Genomic DNA, 21,724 nt, shown 5'->3' with positions numbered 1-21,724 from the left:
ATGGGTACTAGTTCATGACCTAACTGCTTCACTTCCAATCTAGCTCTCTACTAATGGCCCAGGAAAGGCAGCGGAGGGTGGCCCAAGTGTTTAGGCTCTCCACACCCACAGGGGAGACTTGGATGAAGGTTCTGGCTCTGGGCCTTGGCCTTGGCCTGGTATAGTGCTGGCAATTGAGGCCATGAGGCCTTCTGGAGAGTAAGCTAGCGGACTGAAGACCTATCTCTCCCTTTCTATCTTCCTCTCTCTCTTTTTCAAAATGAATGAATTACACTTAAAAAAAATAGCCAGTAGCTTTTACCAATAACCCAAGAGGAAAACAATGGAAGCAGGCAGTATCCAGCTGACCCAATATGACAGACCAGAGAAGAGTCAAAATAACTGTAAACCGTAAAACCCTAGAATACTACCCACTCACCCACATTCATTCAGCACTCACTGTGCATGAACCCCCCCATGAATCCTCACAACAGCATACCCACTTTCCAGCTGATGAAACCAAGGCACAGGAAGATAAAAGAACTTGTCCCAGGCAATGATGCTGGTCAGGTGCCAACCGCATCACTGAACAGGCTACTAATTCCAAGGCCTTGTGCTTAACTGCATCTTAGCCTGCTCTAGAAGGAAGCGGCAGGGAGGGGAGAGGGGAGGGGCAAACAGTTACAAGATGTTATCCCAACAACTAGAGGCATGGGAAGTGTACCTGGCAAGCAGAGGGAGGTGCACTTGTGAGCTGGAATGGCCCCCTGGAAAGGAAAACCACCTCGGAAGTTAAGCAATAAAAGTCAGGCAATCGAGAGAGCTAAGGAAAAGCCAGGGAACACCAACAGAGGCCAAAGGGCCCTCAACCTTCACGCAGGGCCCCACCTGCCCTCCCTGATCCCAATCCTTCCCCTCCGCAGACAGCACTAGCCCCCTTACTGTACTTTGACGCAACATATCTTACCTCCTGACGCAACACACACTTGACAACTCGTGTAAGTGTCACTCCCACAAGATTCTAACAAGCTTCTCAGGAGTGGTGATTCCCTTTTCCATTTGCTACATCCTAGCTGCCTAAACAGGTGTCTGGCACACTAGAGATGCTTAAATATTTGTTAAATGACAGATTTCTTAAAGGTCCAGGTCCCTAACACAGTACTGTGCAGTACATAAAGAACTTCATACTCACACAGCACACGGTCCGATGGGATGAGTGAGCCCAATGCACAAACAGAATATAAACCACAAAGCAGTCAGACAAGAGCAGCGCAGCTCAAACGCCCCAGGAGTTTTGATAACAGAACACTGGAGTCCAGCTAGAAAGCAGATGGCCCAACTCCAGCCTGAAGGGGAGCTCACAGACAGGGGTAGGAGGAGAGGGTGGTGTTCCAGAAAAGAAAAAGAATGATACAGAAGAGAAAGCACAGAGAAGTCCTGAGGTTCTGATGGCCGACACAGGAACCTGCTGTGTGGAGGGCTGCTGGGACTTGCCGAAGGCCTTGAATGAGGCCAAGGACGCTGAGATGAATGCTACAGCCAACTGGGAGCCACTGATGGTTTCAGAGCAGGAACTTGGTCTGGATCTTTTCTATGCATAGGATAGTCCAGCAAAGCAGAAGAGCAGTAGAGATGACTGGGGAGTGGGGCTGGAGGCAGTGTTCACTGGGGTGAAGGGACTGCAGAACGTAATTGCTGCAGGAGTGAAGGGGAGAGCCCAGATACAAAAGGCACTAGGAAGTGAAATTATATAAGACCTGGCATTTGACTGAATGCCTCGGGCAAGGGGGGGCAGCAATTTACAGAACAGTATATACAATATGATCTCATTTGTACAATAAAAAAGGAAAGAGTAAGGCTGTATATATAGGCTTGAAAAAAGTCTGAAAGGATTCATGAGAAATCGTGAACAGTTGGCGTTTAAAAATAAGATGCGCTTGCAAAGAAGAAAAAGCCATAAAGTAATAGATGAGAGAAAAGATGACAGCAAGTCTCCCAGCCTGGCTTGCTGCAAAGAGGGAGGTGTCAGAACTGAGTTTCAAGTGTGTGTGTGTGTGTGTGTGTAGCATTTTAAGTCCACATCCAAATAGCTCTGCTCCACAGGCAAACAGGTCGCAAAGGAAGTTGCAAAGAATTGTGTCTGGATAAAGAAAATACGGAATCCCTGGGTAGGAGACATCCAAGGTGGGGGGGGGGGGGGGGCAGATGGGAGAAGGGGTGTAATTTTGCTGTGCTCCAGAAGGGGGCAACAAAGCTTACGGCTGGAGAGGACTAAGACCCCAGTAGGAAGACAAGGACACCCCCTCAGGTAGAGCCAAAAAGCACAGTCTAGGCAGGGCTCCAGGCTGAGTGCATTCCCTGTGTGGCAGGTGCTGCTGTCATTGTACAGAAGAAAACAGAGCCATGGATTTGAACAAGCCCATCCCAGTCGCAGACATTCTAAGTGTGGACCAGAACTTAAATCAAACCATGGGACCTTAACAGTGACACAAGTGAAGACAGCAACTTGGAGCTACTAAGGTGGCAAGTAACCACTGTCAGAGAAGGACCAACATGTCCTCGTTAATAGTGCTTTAAGGAGCCCCCGAGGAGGAAGGGCAAGCATTATGTATTCATCAAATAAAAACCTACTTCAGCCAGTTGACTGTTCACATGAAAATCTACACTTCCTCACTCCTGAAATGTTACTATCCAGGCACATTTGACAGGTTGCAAGGTAGAGCTCTTTTTTAAAGATTTATTTACTTTTATTGGAAAGATGGTTAAGACCTACAGAGAGAAGGAAAGACAGAGAGAAATATCTTCCATCCACTGGTTCACTCCCAAACTAGCCTCAACAGCCAGAGCCAAAGTGATTTGAAGCCAGGAACCAAGAGCTTCTTGGTTCCTCACATGGGTGCAGGGCCCCAAGGCTTTGGGCCATCCTCTGACGCTTTCCTAGGCATAAGTAGGGAGCTGGACGAGACGTGCAGCAGCCTGAACATGAACTGGTACCCATATGGTGCTTTCAAGGATTTTAGCTATTGAGCCATCAGGCCAGGTCCAAGATAAAGGCTCTTTCCTACATACTGTTCTTTGCAATGGATGCCCACAGAGTTCAGCAGTGAGACTCAGCTCCCTTCTGGTCCAGAATGGTATGGAGAAAGCACAGAACAGAGAACAGCCACTGCCTGAGGATGTATGGTGAGTCGGCAGGGGATCTGGGCCAACAGGGCCATCTACACCACAGTGCTTTTACTGAAGGCCCACCGGGATGCCAGGCATTGGGCCAAGCACTGCACACTAAGCCGGAGAGGAGATCTGAGCCAGCGAGATGAAACAGCTCCAGCAGGCAGGCAGGGCAGCAGGTAGCCGGGAGGGCACTGGTTCACAAGGAGTCCCAGGCTAGCATGGCTTCTGGTACCTGGCCACCCCAATCCCATGGTGGTATTGCCCAATCTTGTGATTCTAAAAAGATTCCTCTCCTTGCTGAAGGCTGTTGCCTTGGAGATTTTGTTCCCTCGTCCTTCAGCTTTCTATGAGCTGAAATTAGACCCACTGGCTGCTCTCCACAGATTTCAATCCCAGAATGTCAGAACCTGAGCAGTCCTGGGAGACCCCTAAAACCCCAACCTCCCAACCCCCCACATCAAGTGTGACACACACTAATGTCTGTGGGGGGGGTCAGGCAGGTGATGGAGACAAAGGATAGGGAAAGAATACAGCAATCAAGGGCAAGGCCACAGCAGTGGCAAGAGTGACAAGAGCAGAGTCCTACCTAGATAGAGCGGCCACCTGAAAACGCCATATGGGACATGTGGGCCAGACTTTCCACGGGATTTATTGTTTTTGTTGTTTTCTCTTTAAAAAATGGAATTTATATAAAGTCTCATGATTCTTCAATGGTGGCAATCAATTCCGATCTTTTAATACCATAAAATATCTGGATTCATGGTCTAGGTCAAGAAAAAACTGAGCCGGGGACTAAAGAAGATTCTATCCAGCAAGTGTTTTTGCCAACTGGGCAAGGTGCTGGGGCCGGAGAGATGAACGAGCTCTGCACAGGGCAGTGGGCAGTGGACGGCCAGGGGGCAAGCAGGTGAGTCAGGTCAGCCCGGGGCAGGGAGCAGAAGGCTCCTTCCCGGGAGGTGACACCGCACCTTGGTCCCGAGGATGAACAGAGAGACTCAGCCCTAGAGGGAGAGAAACGGCTGCAGAGAGAGGGGGACAGAATCGGGACTCCTTGGCAGAGAAGCGGCAGACAGCTGAGAGTACAGCAGGAGTCCACTCCCAGGATGAACGGTGGAGGCGGAAAATGGTGCCAGCATGCAAGTGGACTCATGAGTCAGGCCCGGGAACGTGCTTTTAATGTAGAGGCATGGTAAGCCATTTAAGAAGGGGACACAATTAGCTTCAACTGTGAACAGTCGCTCCGACACGAGAAGCTGGGAATGGCGTGGCCGCCGAGAGCAGAAGTGAGAGAAGTAGGCAGCAGAGAGATGTGCTGTTTCCCTGAATATCTCTTTTTGAACTGCCTGAATTTTACCTCACTACCTGAAATCCTCTCAAAAGTTAAATTTACCTTTAAAAAAATGCCCTAATGGCAACAGTAAGTATGGTGTTTTTAAGATTTATTCATTTTTATTGGAAAGACAGATCATATTTACGGAGTGAAGGAGAGTCAGAGAGAAAGATCTTCTGTCCACTGATTTACTCCCCAAATGGCCACAATGCCTGGAACTGAGCCAATCTGAAGCTAAGAGCCAGGAGCTTATCCTGGATCTCCCATGCAGACGCAGGGTTCCAAGGCTTTGGGCCATCCTCTGCTGCTTTCCCAGGCCACAAGGGAGCTGGATGGGAAGTGGAGCAGCTGGGACACAAACTGATACCCGTAAGGGATGCTGGCACTAGCAAGGTGAGGATTTAGCTTTTGAGCCATTGCCCTGGGCCCAGTAAATATAGACTTGTGGGAAGCAAGCCAATGAGAGATGGTCAAGGAGAAAATGTGCCTGAAGGGAGACATAGAGTACGAAAAATATAGGGAAGGACAGAACAGGCACTTAGAGGCTAGGAGGGAAGGTGGGTGAAGCAGGTTAAGTCCCTGCTTGCAACATTGGTTCTAGGCCTGACTGTTCTGCTTCTGATTCAATTTCCTGCTAATGAGCGTGAGAAGACAGCAGATGATGGCTCAAGTACTTGAGTCTCTGCTACCAATGTCAGACACCCAGAAGGAGTTTTTGGCTCTTGGATTTGGCCTGGCTCAGCCCCAACTGATACGAGTATTTGATATGAGTATTTGAATCTGTGTGTGTGTGTCTGTGTGTGTCTGTGTGTCTCTTTCTCTGTCACTCTGCCTTTCAAATAAATAAATAAATCTTTAAACAACTAAAAAAAAGTTTAAAAACTACAAAAGTTTTGAATGTACAGCTCAAGGCATCAGTGAATGCAGAGACAGAGACCGGAGAATGACCGCCAGCCTTCTGAATGGGAGACTTGGTGAAGGAGCCATTCTCAACGTACGAAATGAGACTCACTTCTAAAGGAGGCAGAGAAGGAATGAAAGCCTCATGGGACAAGGTGAATTAGATGCACTGCAAGACCTGGGACAGGCAAGAGAAAATGGCCAAGGATAACTGGGACAGCTCTGGTTGGATATTCAGAATCCAGAAGATCAGCTCACAAAAGTAGATGAAAAAGAACCAACAGCCGGGCACAGGGGTACATGAGGATTCAAAAAACATTCTGAAATTTCCACCAGACACAGAAGCAGGGCAGAAGAGATTGCAGGTGTGGGCCTGGACACCAGCACTACTGCGCAACAGCAGACAGAACTTCTCACCAGCAGGTGGAAATGACAGCACAGAAAACCCCAAAGCATCAATGATGCCTTCGTGAGCAGCACTTTCACTACCCAAATCTGTTAACTGGCCTGACATGAACTTAGTAAGAGTTAAAATGAACAACCCTCCTTATCCTTATTTTATAGACTTATCTTTTACATAAAGATCTTTATTCTGCGATACATTTAAGAAACACTGGAATTAAATTTCACTGTACATTGAGCTTTATATCCTAAAGTCAGAAAATAAGGTGGAAATCATTTGAACTTTGCATTGTTTAAATCTTCTCAGTGGTTACAATGTCATACAGATTGAATATTCTTGTTTTAGATATCAGATTTCTGGGGGGGGACGGATTTTGGAATGTCTGTCTACAAGTGGCAAGAGATCATGGGGACGCAGCCCACATCTACAACTGAGATTCATCTCTGTTGTGCATATACATAGCCTGAAAGTAATTCTACCCAGAATATGTAGTATACTTGTTATCTGACTGAAACCCACATAAGGTCAAGTGTGGTATGTCATGTTGGTGCTCAAAAAATTTCAGCTTATGGAGTATTTCATGTTTCAGATCAGAGGCACTCAATCTGTACAATGAAGGTAAGAGTTAAGGGCGACCAGTGAGTAGAGTGGCAGTTATAGCTCTGCTTGGGACGCGCAAGAGTGCTTAGCTTTGGGTCCCATGTCTTTCATTCCAGCTTCCTACTAAAGCACACCCAGACAGGCAACAGCTGATGACTCCAGGAGTTGCAGCCCTACCAAGCAAATGCTGACCTGGACTGACTTCCTAGCACCCAGCCTCAGCTGGGCCCAGTCCTGACTATTGTGGGCGTTTGCAGGGAGTACCAACAGATGGAAGCTCTGTGTCTAAAATAAATAAACAAATAATAAGATAGAATGGAAGAGAAGTTATAAAGGATGTTAAAATAAACCTCCAGGAGTTGCTCATTTTTCCCCTGCAACACAGCATGGTCATGTGGAAACTTCCCTGCTGTCATCGTCACCTATTGTGAAACTGGGAACACCTAAGCCAGAAAACCAGAGGCCACTACAGGGAAGCCTACAGGTAGGGATCTAGGTTTTCACACTATCCTGTCTGTAAGAATATTCTCCATTCCTCAGCACTTGGGGAGAAAGGGAGAAAGTGTTTGGCTTCTCCTCACAGTTTGTCTTATTAGATGATCCATATCACAAGATGTAACATGCCTTGAAAACATCAAACTGAATACATAGCCTTTGTGAAAGCACCTAGCCTGGGGCGGCCACATGGTGTGCACTCAAGCTGTGTTCCTGCACTTGCCACTCACTGGCCAGCGCTTCCAAAGTTGGCTGCTGGTTTCCTTGCTTTCCAGCTTGGCATTACTTGCTGGAGCTCCATCGCATGTAACTCACCTAAGCCTCTGCCAAGAAGAGCTTTGGCTCTCTGGGAACACTGCAGAGCACTTGCGATGCATCCACTTTGAGATACCTATGTTAACTGGGTTCACAGAAGCACAACACCAGATTTCCATCTTGCACATAAGGAGAAAGATTTACCCCCTCTGAAGTGTCAGGACCTAAGTCCCAGTCACTGGGATCTTTCTTTAAGAAAGTCAAGATGAAGGTTGTAAATAAAAAGCTGACTTTGTGCACAGACCTAAGTCCAAGCACAGAAGTTAACACATGGCAAGCACAACAGGAAGATGAACTAGCAGGACAAAGCAGCAGTGTAAAACATCACAGGAAGATGTCCGACATCCATGCTGAGACATGCAAGGAAGCAAATTCAGAAGCCCTTCCCTGAGCAACAACATGGTGGGAGATACTGACAGCTGCACACATTTAAAACAAATCTGTATTAAAGTCTTAGAGAAGTAAGAGTCTCAAATAGAGGGTCCACACCTAAAGCAGTTCTCACCTTATACGCACCGGGATCCCATATGGGCGCCAGTTCTAATCCTGGCAGCTCCACTTCCCATCCAGCTCCCTGCTTGTGGCCTGGGAAAGCAGTTCAGGACGGCACAAAGCTTTGGGACCCTGCACCCTTGTGGGAGACCCAGAAAGCAGTTCCTGGTTCCTGGCTCCTGGCTTTGGATCAGCGCAGCACCGGCCGCTGCGGCCACTTGGGGAGTGAATAATCAGACGGAAGATCTTCCTCTCTGTCTCTCCTCCTCTCTGTAAATCTGCCTTTCCAATAAAATAAATAAATCTTAAAAAAAAAAAAAAAGAACAAAACAATGATATTTATTTTTGCCATTTCTACTTGACTTTGCACTGGAAATTCTAGCCAATGTAATAATGCAAGAAAAAGAAAGAGCATCCAGATGGGAGAGGAGGAAGCAAAATTGTCTTTTTCTTTGACAACAACATGATCGTAACTGTAACATATCCTAAGAACCCACTAAAAAACAAAACACAAAAAACACCTAGAACAAATGAGTTCAACAAGGCTGCCAGATACAAGATCAGTATGTAAAAATCAACTCTATTTCCACACACTAGTAATGACAAATCCAAAAAGGAAATTTAGGAAACAGGGCGCGGCACCATGGCTCAGCAGCTAAATCCTTGCCTTGCATGCACCAGGCTCCCATATGGGTGGCAGTTTGTGTCCCAGCTGCTCCACTTCCCATCCAGCTCCTTACTTGTGGCCTGGGAAAGCAGTAGAGGATGGCCCAAGGTCTTGGGGCCCTGTACCGACATGGGAGACCCGGAAGAAGATCCTAGTTCCTGGCTTTGGAACATCTCAGCTCCAACCACTGCAGTCACTTGGGGAGTGAACAAAGCAGTGTAAGAAAAATCTTTCTCTCTGTCTCTCTTTCTCTCTATAAATCTTTAAGAAAAAAAAAAAAAAAAAGAAGAAATTAGAGAAACAATTCCATGTAAATTTCCATCAAATACTCCCCAATTTTGAAACTCACTACAAAGCAAAAACAAACATCACAGTACGGTTTTGGCATTAGGACAGACGCAGAGATTAACGGAATAGATCTGAGAGTCAGGAAATAAAAGTTGCATTTATGTTTAATGAATTTTCAAAGATCCCAAAGTAATTTCGTGAAGAAAGACCAGCCTTGCTTAAAAAAAAAAGTTGGGAAAAATGAGATACTAACTCCTAAAAACAAAACAAAACAGATTTAAAACAGTTTAGCAAGCTCCAAGATATGAGCCAAACCCAATCCACCACTTGATTCTGTAAATAAAAAGTCTTGCTGGAACACAGTCAAACCCAGTCATTAAAATAATGCCTATAGCTACTCCCACCTTCAATGGCAAAACTGAATATTTATGACATAGCCCTTGCACTTCTACAAAGCCTAAAGCATATTATAAATGTTCCTTTGCAGGGAAATCTAGCCTAATTACAGCTGTAACTCAAACACCCACAACAATTAACTCAAACAGATCACAGCGTAAGATTATACTGAAAGCAACACAATTTTTGAAGAAAAAAATAGAAAATTTGATGACCATGGGTTGAGCAAAGATTTCTGACACAACATCAAAAGTACAGCTAATAAAAGCAAACAAACAAACAAGCAAGCAAAAAACGATAATTAAACTTCACAGCCATTGTTGCCATTTGGGGAGTGAAACAGAAGGAAGATTCTCCTCTCCCCCCTACGCCCTCCCTTTAACTCTGCCTTTTCAAAAATATTTCAATCTTTAAAGACAAAACAAACAAACAAAAAGAACCATGATCTCAAATAAACACAATTGCAAAAATATTTTGGAGTCCAGTGCTGTGGCATAGCCTACTAGGCCTCAGCCTGCAGTGTCGGCATCCCTTATGGGCACCAGTTTTTGTCCCAGTCGCTCCACTCTGATCCAGCTCCCTGTTTACGGCCTGGGAAAGCAGCAGAGGATAATTTGAGCCCTTGGGCCCCTACATCCATGTAGGAGACCCAGGAGAAGCTCCTGGCTCATGGTTTAGATTAGCCCAGCTCCTCTGAACCAGAGGATAGAAAACCTCTCTCTGTTTCTCCTTCCCTATGTAACTATGCCACTCAAATAAAAATAAAATATATCTTTTAAAAAATATTTTTAGGGCCTGGCACAGTAGCATAGCATCTAAAGTCCTCACCTCGCATGAGCCAGGATCCCTTACGCATACCGGTTCATGTCCCACCAACTCCACTTGCCCTCCAGCTCCCTGCTTGTGGCCTGGGAAAGCAATGGAGGACTGCCCAAGTCCCTGGGACCCTGCACCTACATGAACCCCAGAGGAAGCTCCTGGCTTCTGGCTTTGAATCAGCTCAGCTCCAGCCACTGCAGCCACTTGGGGAGTGAATCAGAGACAGAAGATCTTCCTCTCTGTCTCTCTTCCTGTCTGTATATCTGACTTTCCAATAAATAAATATTTAAAAATCTTTTTTAAAGTACTGCAAATCATGATTTCATAAAAAGGTTAGTACCCAGCTCAAAGAAATCATATAACACAATAACGAAAAGACAAATAACCCAATCAGAAACAGACAAAAGATTTGAATACACACTCTGAAAACATATGGGGCAGCGAAACATACATACAAAAAGATACTCAACATCATTAGTTATATGGGAGATGCAAATTCAAACTACATTGATACCACTTCACAACCACTAGAGCTGGCCGTAATCAGACAGACAGACAAGGAGGAGCATGGGTGAGGATGTGGAGGAGCCAGAACCTCAGAGCCTGCTGGTAAAAACAGAAAACAGTTCAATCACTTCACAAAGCACGTTGGCTTCAAAAGTTAGACTTCAAAAAGAATGGTCTACACTCGGGTGTTTATTCATGAAGAATGAATGCACGCTCATCTTCCTCCCCCCCAAAAACTTGTCCACAAATATTCACGATTCATAATAGCCAAGAACTAAATACAACTAAATATGCATCAACAGGTGACTAAATGCAGCATATGCACACATAGGAAGCTATTATCCAGCAATGAAAAGGAACTAACTAATGATACACTACAGTGCTAATGAGCCGACGGTGAAAGTATTACGCTAGGTGAAAGAAGCCAAACAAAAACTCCCAGAAAAGGGAAATTGAAAGAGGCAGCAGGCTCAATGGTCACCTGGGAGTGGAAGTGTTAATGACAAGCGACTGCAGACAGGCACGAGATTTTTTTTTTTTAGGCCTTGAATCTGTTCTAAAATGGAGCTGTAGTGGTGGTTGCCCAATTTTGTAAATGTGCTCAAAAATATTGAAATGAGTGAATTTTATGATATGTAAAATACATCTCACTAGAGCTTTTTCTTTTAATGGGTGGGGGTAGACATCAGCATCACCAGCTAATAACTTTCCAAAACAGTGCTCCTGATTAGAACGTAAGGCGGCCTCCAGGATAATATATTCACAGCCCAGCCTGGCCTCAGCACCTGGCCTACGTTGCCCAGCCTCCTACCCCCTGGTGGCTGCCAGGCACCCATGCTGTGGAGTCAGTGGTCCCGAGCTTCCAGCCCAACACCACTCTGTGACCTTCAGTGATGACACCTCCCCCAATCTGCTTCCTCACCCCACCACAGGGGTCATGATCATCTCACGAGGTTAGCATGCTGAGGATGCAAAATGATGCTCTTAATACACTTGGCACGCTGCTTAGGACAACTCTGCCCAGGGCCGACTCAGGTCCTGTCATTCAGGTCACCTCCTCAGGGAGACATTATCTGACACCCCACCTCAAGCAGTGTTAAGCCCCATGTCCCTGTACCCTTTTTTATTCCTTCTTAACACTACCAGATGTTTTACCCTCTTGTCTCTTTTTGATCCATTCTGCCTTCTAGCCTGAGGTTTGTATGATGGAAAGGACCTTGGCGTTGTCCCTTAGTGTCTCTGCAAGGCTTGATGCACAGCAAGTAACATGTTCATGGTAAACATTTGCTGAGGTGACAACTGGCAGCTACTGGCACGTTTGGGGACTGTCTTTTGTGTAGCTGGCTCCAGAATCAGCCTCCCAGGAGACATGAACAACAGAAACACTGTCTAGCTGGGAGCTGCAATGAGGCTGAGGACCCGGCTGAAGAACGTGGCTCCAGCAGGCTGCAAGGGAACCTGGATGTTGACAACCATCTTCAGCTGAATCATCAAAGATGGTTGCTTCCATGGGACAGGGCAGAGGAAACCCACATACAGGACACAGCTGTCCATGTGTGGTCTTCTCTTATTGGACAACGAGGTTAAATGTACTGCTTGACACAAAATCTCTATGTATTTCATGCATGCTTGCTCTGAAAAATGGAATTGAATATAATTGCAGTGTTTTGCATTCATTAAATCTCTTTTACCTGCCATGGGATTGGAGCTTGAACTATGTAAATATGTGCAAATCAGTATGCAAATCATCATGGCCTTAGCACTTAATTTTAAGGAGAACAGGGCATTTTCAAGACTCAGCCTCTGGGGGTTACACACAAGTGATCTCTGGAACTACTTGACTTTCCCTAAAAGAGTGGGGACAAATCATCTTCTTCAGCATCTTCCTCCTACAAAATGCTCATTGTTTACATTGGTAACTCCTTTACATTGTTGATCTCCTTTACTGATTTCTACTTGCCTGTCCACAGTCAAGGTGAACTTGTCCACCCTCAGGTGACCCTGCTAACAGAAAAAGCCCCAACACCAAAACTTTTCTTTATCATCACTGCCTTTTCTTGGTCCTTCCTCTTCCAAACCAGGTACACAAGCAAGATATATGGGAGTCTCCGAACATGGGGCCGTGGCCCTCACTACACACCTCTGGATGAGTTAGAACTATGCAGACTGTTTTGCCCAGGTGTACAAAGGAAGCAATCACCATAATTCGTTCTAGTTTTAAAGGTCTGGTAAAACCAAGGGACACCAGCATCCCTGTTAGGACAGCTCACAACTTTCCAGGCTGCCACACATGTGATGTGGGGTTAAGGGTGGAATAGTGAGAGAAAAGGCTAACCTTTGCATCCAAAAATTTTGGATTAATGTTCCAAAAGTTACTTAAGAACGATCACAGCTAAGGTTCTTAACATGGCAAATGAGACTCCGGAGTCAAGCAGCTCACCTAAGGAAGGTCATGTAGCTAATAAATAGCTGGGTCTAGAAGTCAGATATAACGAAGTCTTTTTCTGACCCACCTAATGACAAAGTCACACCAAGCTCTGTGCATTCCACTGAAGCAGGCACACTACGGGCAAGGCACAGGTAAAGCACAGCAGGTCAATAAACAGGCTCTATAGTCGGCCTGCTAACTATCTAAATTTCACTTCCCAGTATGTCAATTCTTAACCTGTAAAATCTATAAAACAGGCTAACAAAATTCTACCTTTGATAAATAGGGCTACCAAAAGTTAAATGTGATGGTATCTGTAAGAGTTTAGCACAACCTACGGTTCCGCTACACACTGAGAAGTGAGTTACTTTAAGTATTCCAGGTTCCGGGGTACAGGGTGAATCAGACAAGCACCTTCACCCCGAGAAGCTTACATGGTAGGGAGAAACACAATTATTAAGAAAAGGTGGGCCCGGCGGCGTGGCCTAGTGGCTAAAGTCCTCGCCTTGAACGCCCCGGGATCCCATATGGGCGCCGGTTCTAATCCTGGCAGCTCCACTTCCATCCAGCTCCCTGCTTGTGGCCTGGGAAAGCAGTCAAGGACAGACCAAAGCCTTGGGACCCTGCACCCGCGTGGGAGACCCGGAAGAGGTTCCTGGTCCCGGCATCGGATCGGCGCGTACCGGCCCGTTGCGGCTCACTTGGGGAGTGAAACATCGGATGGAAGATCTTCCTCTCTGTCTCTCCTCTCTGTATATCCGGCTTTCCAATAATAATAAAATCTTTAAAAAAAAAAAAAGAAAAAGAAAAGGTTCAAACTGTGATGAATGCTGGGAAAACATGTGCAACTATGAGGTGTGAAGCTCTCTATTTACTGACTAGTCAGGAAAAACTCTCAAATGACATCGGAGCTATGTAACAGAAATGACCGGAAAGAACTAGACTTAACCAAAGGTGCCAGAGGAAACAACAGGTGGCTGTTGCAGTGTCAGCTTCCCCTATGGATGCTAGCTGGTGACCCTATGGCTCCACTTCCAATCCAGGGAACGCAGCAGTGGAAGTCCCAAGTGTTTGTGCCCCACCCACATGGGAGACCAGATGAAGTTCCCAGCTCCTGGTTGTGGCCCGGCCCAGGTCAGGGTTGGAAGCTGCCATTTAGGGAATGAATAAGCAAATGGAAGCTCTCTGTCTCACTTCTCTCTGTGTAACTCTGCATTTCAAATCAACAAACAAACCTTCCCCAAAACAACAGCAAATGCAAAGATTCTGTGCATTGTCCAGAAAGAATGAGGAACTCAAATCCTGAGGCTAGTCCACAAGCAGGGGTTGGGTAATGAGGGAACCGGCCTGAACTGCGGTGGGCAGCACCAAGACAGTCTTATAAGAGCAGACGAGCAACTTAAATACGCTAGGAACCCCTTGGAGGATTGCAGGCATGGGGGCAAGGATGGATGCATGACGTGATTTACAATCGGGGCAAGACTGGACAGTGAGGGCTGAGGGGTCCGCAGTCATCCAGGACGAGCAACACCTCCTGTACACAGAACCAGACGCGCACAACTGCAGGTGAGGTGAGCCGTGGAGGGGCACAAACTTAGGAAATGTAAACATTACACCGATCGGGGGCTGGAACGTGGCTCCAAAAGTCTCTTGTACCCCAGTGGCCTCCCCATATGTCCCCTTCCCCACTGCTTCTCCCCTAGGCCAGTGCCGTGTAGCTTGAAGATAGCCAGCTTTGGGTTCGCGTCCTGGCGCAGGCTCTTCGTGGAGAGGACCCCGGGCATTTCCCGAGCTCCACACCTCCTTCACACCGAGGGTAGACTCCGCCAGCGAAGAGAATGGCGATAAACACTCCCGGCCGCGCTCTCGCTCGCACCGCCCCCCTCAGGCCGGGCCCACGGCCTCCGCGCCCTCGGGTGCCCTCCGCGCCCGCCCCTGCCCAGGTGGCCGCTCACCCGGATGCCCTGCAGCACCCGGACCCGCTCCTCCTCGTCCATTCCGAAGGACACTCTACGGCTCTCGCTGCTCTCCGTGCTCCCCATGGCTGGAGGCGGGGGCAGGTAGCCGGCGGGTAGCCACGCTCCCCGGCTCCAGAGCAACCAGGCAGACGCCGCGCTGCCGGTGCTCGACGCTTCCCAGGACTCAGCCTGTCTGCTAGCCAATAAAACTAAGCTTTATTGGCCACCGCCAAAGATTTGTCCAATCATATGGTGCAGCTGCGCGATGCCTTGTGGGAGTTGTGGTCCCTCCGGTCCGAGTGTCCCTGTAAGCATGGGTGGATCCGTGGGGGGCGTGGTGGTCCTACCTGAGGTAAAACGGCTGGACGCTGGCAAGAGAGCCTGGGATGGCGGACTGCCGAGCAGAGGAGAGATGTTCAAGTGGCAGTTTTAGAAAGGTTACTCTTGAATCAGAGATAAAATCGGTGTTCTGAAGCAGAAAAACCAGCCAGGAAGCTGAGGTAAACTTTTGGGAGTAAACTAGGGATAGTTCAGAACTTCAAATGAACGCGTACTGGGCAGCGCTGCTGGGTACTGACCCTACCCCGGTGCAGGCGACGCCCAACAAGACCCTGCCTTGCCTCTGCCTCGGTGAGTTTTTACAGTGTGCTGGATGGAAAATAAACAAACAAACGTCACGTGAAGAAAAGGACTATGGCAAACAGTCCTAGTCCTTGTATAAAAATTGATACATAAACCAACAGAGCATTAAAGAACCCCAAAATAACTCCATGCGAAGTAAGCCAACTAATCCAGCTAGCTTTTTTTTTTTTTAAAGATTTATTCAGTTTATTACAAAGTCAGATATACAGAGAGGAGGAGAGACAGAGAGGAGCATCTTCCGTCCGATGATTCACTCCCCAAGTGAGCCGCAACGGGCCGGTGCGCGCCGATCCGATGCCGGGAACCTGGAACCTCTTCCGGGTCTCCCACACGGGTGCAGGGTCCCAAAGGTTTGGACCATCCTCGACTGCTTTCCCAGGCCACAAGCAGGGAGCTGGATGGGAAGTGGAGCTGCTGGGATTAGAACCAGCGCCCATATGGGATCCCGGGGCGTTCAAGACGAGGACTTTAGCCGCTGGGCCACGCCGCCGGGCCCAATCCAGCTAACTTTTGACTAGGGTGTCACACAATGGGAGGAGGAAGGTATGCCAAAAAGATGAAATTGGAGCCTTGTCTTACGTCATACACGCAAATCAACTCAGAGGCTTAAAAAGTTAAATGTGCCATCAGGAACTGTGAAATTCCTAGAAATAGAACTACATTAAACTGGGCCCGGTGCGATAGCATAGTGGTTAAAGTCCTCGCTTTGAACGCCCCGGGATCCCATATGGGCGCCGGTTCTAATCCTGGCAGCCCCACTTCCCGTCCAGCTCCCTGCTTGTGGCCTGGGAAAGCAGTTGAGGACAGCCCAAAGCCTTGGGACCCTGTACCCATGTGGGAGACCTGGAGGAGGCTCCTGGCTCCTGGCTTTGGATCGGCGCAGCACCGGCTGTTGCGGTCACTTGGGGAGTGAATCACTGGATGGAAGATCTTCCTCTCTGTCTCTCCTCCTCTCTATATATCTGCCTTTCCAATAAAATAAATAAATCTTTAAAAAAAAGAACTACATTAAACTAAAAGCTTATTCATAGTAGAGGAAACAACAAAATGAAAAAGTAGCCTATAAGTTGGGGGAAATTATATACTCAGTGAGGGGTTAATATCCAAGATACATAAGGAATTTATATAACTCAATAGCACAAATAAATAATATGATTGTCTAAATGGGCAAAGGACTTGAATGGGTGTTTTTCCAAGGAAAATAAACGTGGCTAACGTGTTTGAAATGGTACTCACCATTACTGACCATCAGAGAAATGCAATCAAAATTATAATGAGGTTTCAACTTACATCTGTTAGAATAGCTGTTGTTAAAAAGATAAGAGGTAGTATGTGTTGGGAAGAATGTGGAGAAAAAGAAATGCTTCTAAGTTGTTGGAAATGCAAATTGATACAGCCAGATACTCAATGAGTATCTGCAGCCTCCTCTTCATGGTAGCATTATTGATAATAGCCCAAGGTACAGACTCCATCAATGGATGCATGGGTAAAGAAAATGTGGCACATATATACATATACAGTGGAATATTACTCAGGTATAAAGATGAGGGAAATATTGTCATTTGTGACAATATGAATGAACTTGTTGAAAATTATGCTAAGAAAAATAAACCAGACACAGAAAGATTGTAACACAGGCTAGCAATGTGGCATTGCAGGTAAAGCTCCTGCCTGTAAAGCCAGCATCCCATATGGGTGCAGTTTTGTATTTCAGCTGCTCCACTTCTGATGCACCTGCCTGATGGTAGACCTGGAAAGGCAGAGGAGGATGACCCAAGTGCTTGGATCCTACACCCACAAGGGGGACCAGATGAAGCTCCTGGCTGCTGGCTTCAGCTTGGCCCAGCCCTGCCCATTATGACCATTCAGGGAGTAAACTAACTGATGGAAAATACCTTTCTTTCAGTCTCTCTGTGTAACATGACTTTAAAATAAATAAGGAAACCTTTTTTATAAGCCTGCACTATATGGTTTATAATATTAATTGTATAACCTTACATCATGTGTGAAAAGCTAGAAGCAGAGAGCAAAGCAGAGGTCAGAGGTCACTAGAGAATCGGAGTTAGAGAAATGAGATGATGTTGATCAAAGAGCACAAACTGGTTAGAACAAGTTCCGGGGATCTAATATACAGTTGGGGTGGTGAGGGATGTCATTTTGTTCTGAGAAGCCTTACACAGGTATATGCATGTCAAATCAGCCCATTCTACGCCTAGAATACACATGAGATTGCCAACAAATTTATTGAAATGTGTATTATGAAAAAAAACTATGCATCATTTCGAATTTTTATACAAAAATAAACACCTTTAAATCCCATTTTTCATGAATTTTTTAAGTGCTCATGTATTCTTCAAAAAGATGTATTTATTTATTCATTAAAGATTTTATTATTATTGGAAAGCCGGATATACAGAGAGGAGGAGAGACAGAGAGGAAGATCCTCCATCCGATGATTCACTCCCCAAGTGAGCTGCAACGGGCCGGTGCGCGCCGATCCAAAGCCGGGAACCAGGAACCTCTTCCGGGTCTCCCACACGGGTGCAGGGTCCCAAAGCTATGGGCCGTCCTCAACTGCTTTCCCAGGCCACAAGCAGGGAGCTGGATGGGAAGTGGAGCTGCCGGGATTAGAACCGGCACCCATATGGGATCCCAGGGCGTTCAAGGCGAGGACTTTAGCCGCTAGGCCACGCCGCTGGGCCCGTGGATGTATTCATTTTTATTGGAAAGGCAGATTTACAGAGAGGAGGAGAGAGAAAGAAAGGAAGATCTTCTGTTCTCTGGTTCACGCCCTAAGTGGCCACAATCGCCAGAGCTGCACCAATCCAAAGCCAGGAGCCAGGAACCTCTTCCAGGTCTCCCACACAGGTACAGGGTCCCAAAGCTTTGGTCTGTCCTTGACTGCTTTCCCAGGCCACAAGCAGGAAGCTGAATGGGAAGTGGAGCCACTGGGACACAAAATGGTGCCCATATGGGATCCTGGTGATTGCAAGGTAAAGATTTAGCCACTAGGCTATTGCACCAGGCCCATGTGTATTTTTTTAAAGAACTCTTAGTAATCATATGAATTAATTCTGAGAATCTAGTATACAATATGGTGACTCATTAATAATGCTGTAGTACAAATTTGAAATTTGCTGAGGATCTTAATTTTCCTCATTTTCTCTCTCTCTGTTTCACACACACACACACACACACACACACACACACCTTGTGAGGTGATGAATGTGCTAACTAGATTGTGTTGATCATGATGTGCTTATCAAATCATCATGTTATACGCCTTAAATATCACAGTTTATTTGTCAATTACGCCTCACTAACCAGAAGGGAACTGTGCCCAAAACTTCATACCAACTTCAGGCTATTCCCACAGAAATGTCTGGAGCACAAATTCCTTCCAGAATTGTCTTTACTTTGGGATGAGGAGACCGGCCTTCCATTTCCCACACCAGCAGAGGAGAATTCTCCAGAGAAAGGAGCAGCTGTGAGCGTCACCTGCCCACACCCACAGCAGCTGGTGAAGGCTCACCAGCCGGCAGACAAAACCCAGGTGAGCCATGACCAACACCTGCTACCTGTTCCAAATATTTCCAGAGGCTCCTGCGTGCCTACATGGCTCTGTCACTATTAGTGGGAGTTGTGACAATCGAGGGAAGAGGACAGGTTTTCTTCTGAAGCAGGTCATGAAGTAGTTAACGCCCCAGCAAAGGCCAGAGCCAAGGATGACCAGGAGACTCTGTGGACCTCACCCCGCCACACACACTTCCAGCAAGGTCTCTGGGGAGCCTTGGAATTTCATGAAACTTAAAAGTGAGGTTATTACACTGAGAGCTGCACTGGTGAGCCTCTTGACAACCCAGTGAGTTCCATAGCTGCATTTCACAGTTGAGAAAACTGAGGAGCAAATGAATCAAGATAATATACCATTACAACTCCACAGTGGAATGCAGATCTGAATCAAGGCAATAACTTCTGGAAGCTGAGGAAAGGAGGGGAAGGGAAGTGGCTTTTTTTTTTTTCTGATCACCTTCCACTTGTGCCAGGCTCATTGAAACGAACATACCTGCTTTCCATGCAGTTAATTAACAGCTAATTTATTGAGTCCTCAAAATCTCCTGAAGAGTGCTATTACCCCATACTAAAGGTCCAGGAAACAGACATAATTTCGTTCAGACAAGGCACATGCTTAGCCAGAACTAGCCACGTGGTCCCACCCAACTCCAAGGGCTAAGAAGTACTATCTCCCCAGTGTAGCAGAAAAGACACAAGTACCTTCATGCCCAACTGATGAATGAACTACTCCGTGATCCTGTATTGTTTCCTGAGAAAGCCTCCCTAAGAAAAATATACTTACAGCAACCCAGAAATGCTTCACACTGTGATAGCACTGAGGGACAGAAATCCCAGTGCAATCTGTGGACAGATGTGTCATGATAATAGCCAATACATGTCTTCTGATGCACAATAACTTTATCCCATGGGTGTTCTGCCTTAGGAAGATATGTTTCTAGGTGCTCAAATCATCACCCAGTGATGCGGGCATGTGTCTGCCTTTGAAGGTAAATAGTTTTTCACACTGTTTGCTTGTCCTTATTGTTTCCATCTCACTGTGCACTGATAAAATAACTTCCCCTGAGCTAACATTCACAAACCACTAGTGAGGACTAGAGGCTTGGTGGGAAAGAAGGAGGCAGAGAGAGAGGGATACCAATGTGCAGACTTGCAGGAGGAACTCACTGGAAGAGTCAGAGAACCCACAGCACAGACCCGACTGGGGAGGAGGGCTGGAAGGAACAGGTGTTGCTAAGCCCTTCCTAGCTCTCTGCAATCCTTCATCTTCCCAAACCTTGGGGCTCCTGGCAGAACTGTGGAATGGGGTTGACTTGAGTCCCTTGCTCCCAGCCCTCCCCTTAGGCCTGAAGCACACTAAGCAACTGGATCTGGATGTTATTGGTACAATTGAGACTGTTCAGTTGAGCCATTGCAGCTTTTGTTGAGCTGGTTTTGAGCTGGACAGATTTTGAGAGGTAGCAATAGGAACAAGGCTGACAGCCAGCACAGTTTGAGGAATGAGGTTTGGAGACAAGGAAGGAGATAGGATAGAGACTTGGTGGGGAGAAGAAATTTGGAAAGAAAGATTATGGCTGAAATAATAGGGATTATTTCCAGTATCAAAGATGTGATTTTTTTTTTCCTGACATCAATTTTGTGATGTTTTTCCCTTATCAACTTTGTCTACAGTTCTCAGACATCCACTCGGTATCTTCAACATCATTTCTCACACTGACTCCCAGGATTAGGGAAGATCTCAGACACTCAGGGCTGCATTGACCAAGACTGCCCCTTGTTTCAGATGCCAGACATGTATGTGCTGCCCAGCCATGCATGTGCTGCCCAGACATGCATGTGTCTGCTTGTTTTTTTTACTGGTTTGGAGGTTCCCAAGACCTCCCCATCTTAGATTATGTAATTTGCTAAAACAACTCAGGATCCAGCAAAGTCCTCTACTTTGTATTATAGGACTATAATAGGACAAGTAGACAAAGAAGTGTATTGATTAGGGTCTGGTGGGGTCCCAGGCAGAAGCCTCTGTGTCCAGGGATTCATGGTGTGCCTCCCTCCTCACATGTGACTGCTCTCTCAATCCATGTGAAAGCCCTCTCAATCTTCTCCAAGAGTTTTTATTGAGTTTAGTCTCTAGACCCTATTCTGGTTACCAGCACCCCATTCTGATGCTATCTAGGGGTGCCACTCTAAGTCACCTCATTAGCATACACTCCAGTATGCCCCCAAGGCACTCACTATAAATAGCAAAATATCATCTTATCACTCAGGAAACTGAAAGGGTTTTAGGAATTCTGTTCCAGGAATGGAGGAGAAAGACCAGATATCTATTTTTATTATGCTCCAGTAGCAGATGAATAGATTTTCCTCTACACGAGGTGACAGACTCTTCTCTCTCCCATCTCTAGGTTAATCTTGAGTTACATTCAATGGTTTCTTGTAGAAATGCTTGGGATTGCTTCAAATAGAGCCCCCTTTCTCCCAAATTCATCCTTGGACTATTACCAAGAACTCTTTTGGTAGAGAACACTGGACTCAAATAGGTGCTAAGGAGAGGGTGGACATGGAGGGTCAGAGACCCAGGGCATGAGGAGAATGAGTACCAAGTTCTATCCAGAGGCAGACAAAGGGGGAGTCTGGATTTTTGGAGAAGAGGGATCTAGTCCGACCTGTGCATTGAGAAGCTGCCAGACACTGGAGTAGGGAGGATGCTCTTTGAGTCACCCTGGAGATGCTTGGTGTTGAGGCTACCCCAAAATCCCAACCT

At 46.5% G+C, this 21,724-nt stretch overlaps 1 protein-coding gene across 1 annotated transcript in view; it reads right to left on the bottom strand.

The window, feature by feature from the left end:
- Positions 1–14,932, bottom strand: part of CHCHD6 (coiled-coil-helix-coiled-coil-helix domain containing 6) — a 240,173-nt gene extending 225,241 nt beyond the window's left edge. Inside the window, exon 1 of the mRNA XM_012925941.2 lies at positions 14,746–14,932. Within this exon, the coding sequence (XP_012781395.1) occupies positions 14,746–14,832 (87 nt within the window). The 5' untranslated portion in view covers positions 14,833–14,932. The remainder of the gene's footprint in view (positions 1–14,745) is intronic.
- Between the last annotated feature and the right edge of the window lie 6,792 nt (positions 14,933–21,724).

Source organism: Ochotona princeps, chromosome 21, assembly GCF_030435755.1.
Source record: "Ochotona princeps isolate mOchPri1 chromosome 21, mOchPri1.hap1, whole genome shotgun sequence".
Classification (NCBI taxonomy): Eukaryota; Metazoa; Chordata; class Mammalia; order Lagomorpha; family Ochotonidae; genus Ochotona; species Ochotona princeps.
This window is presented reverse-complemented; position numbering and strand designations above follow the sequence as displayed.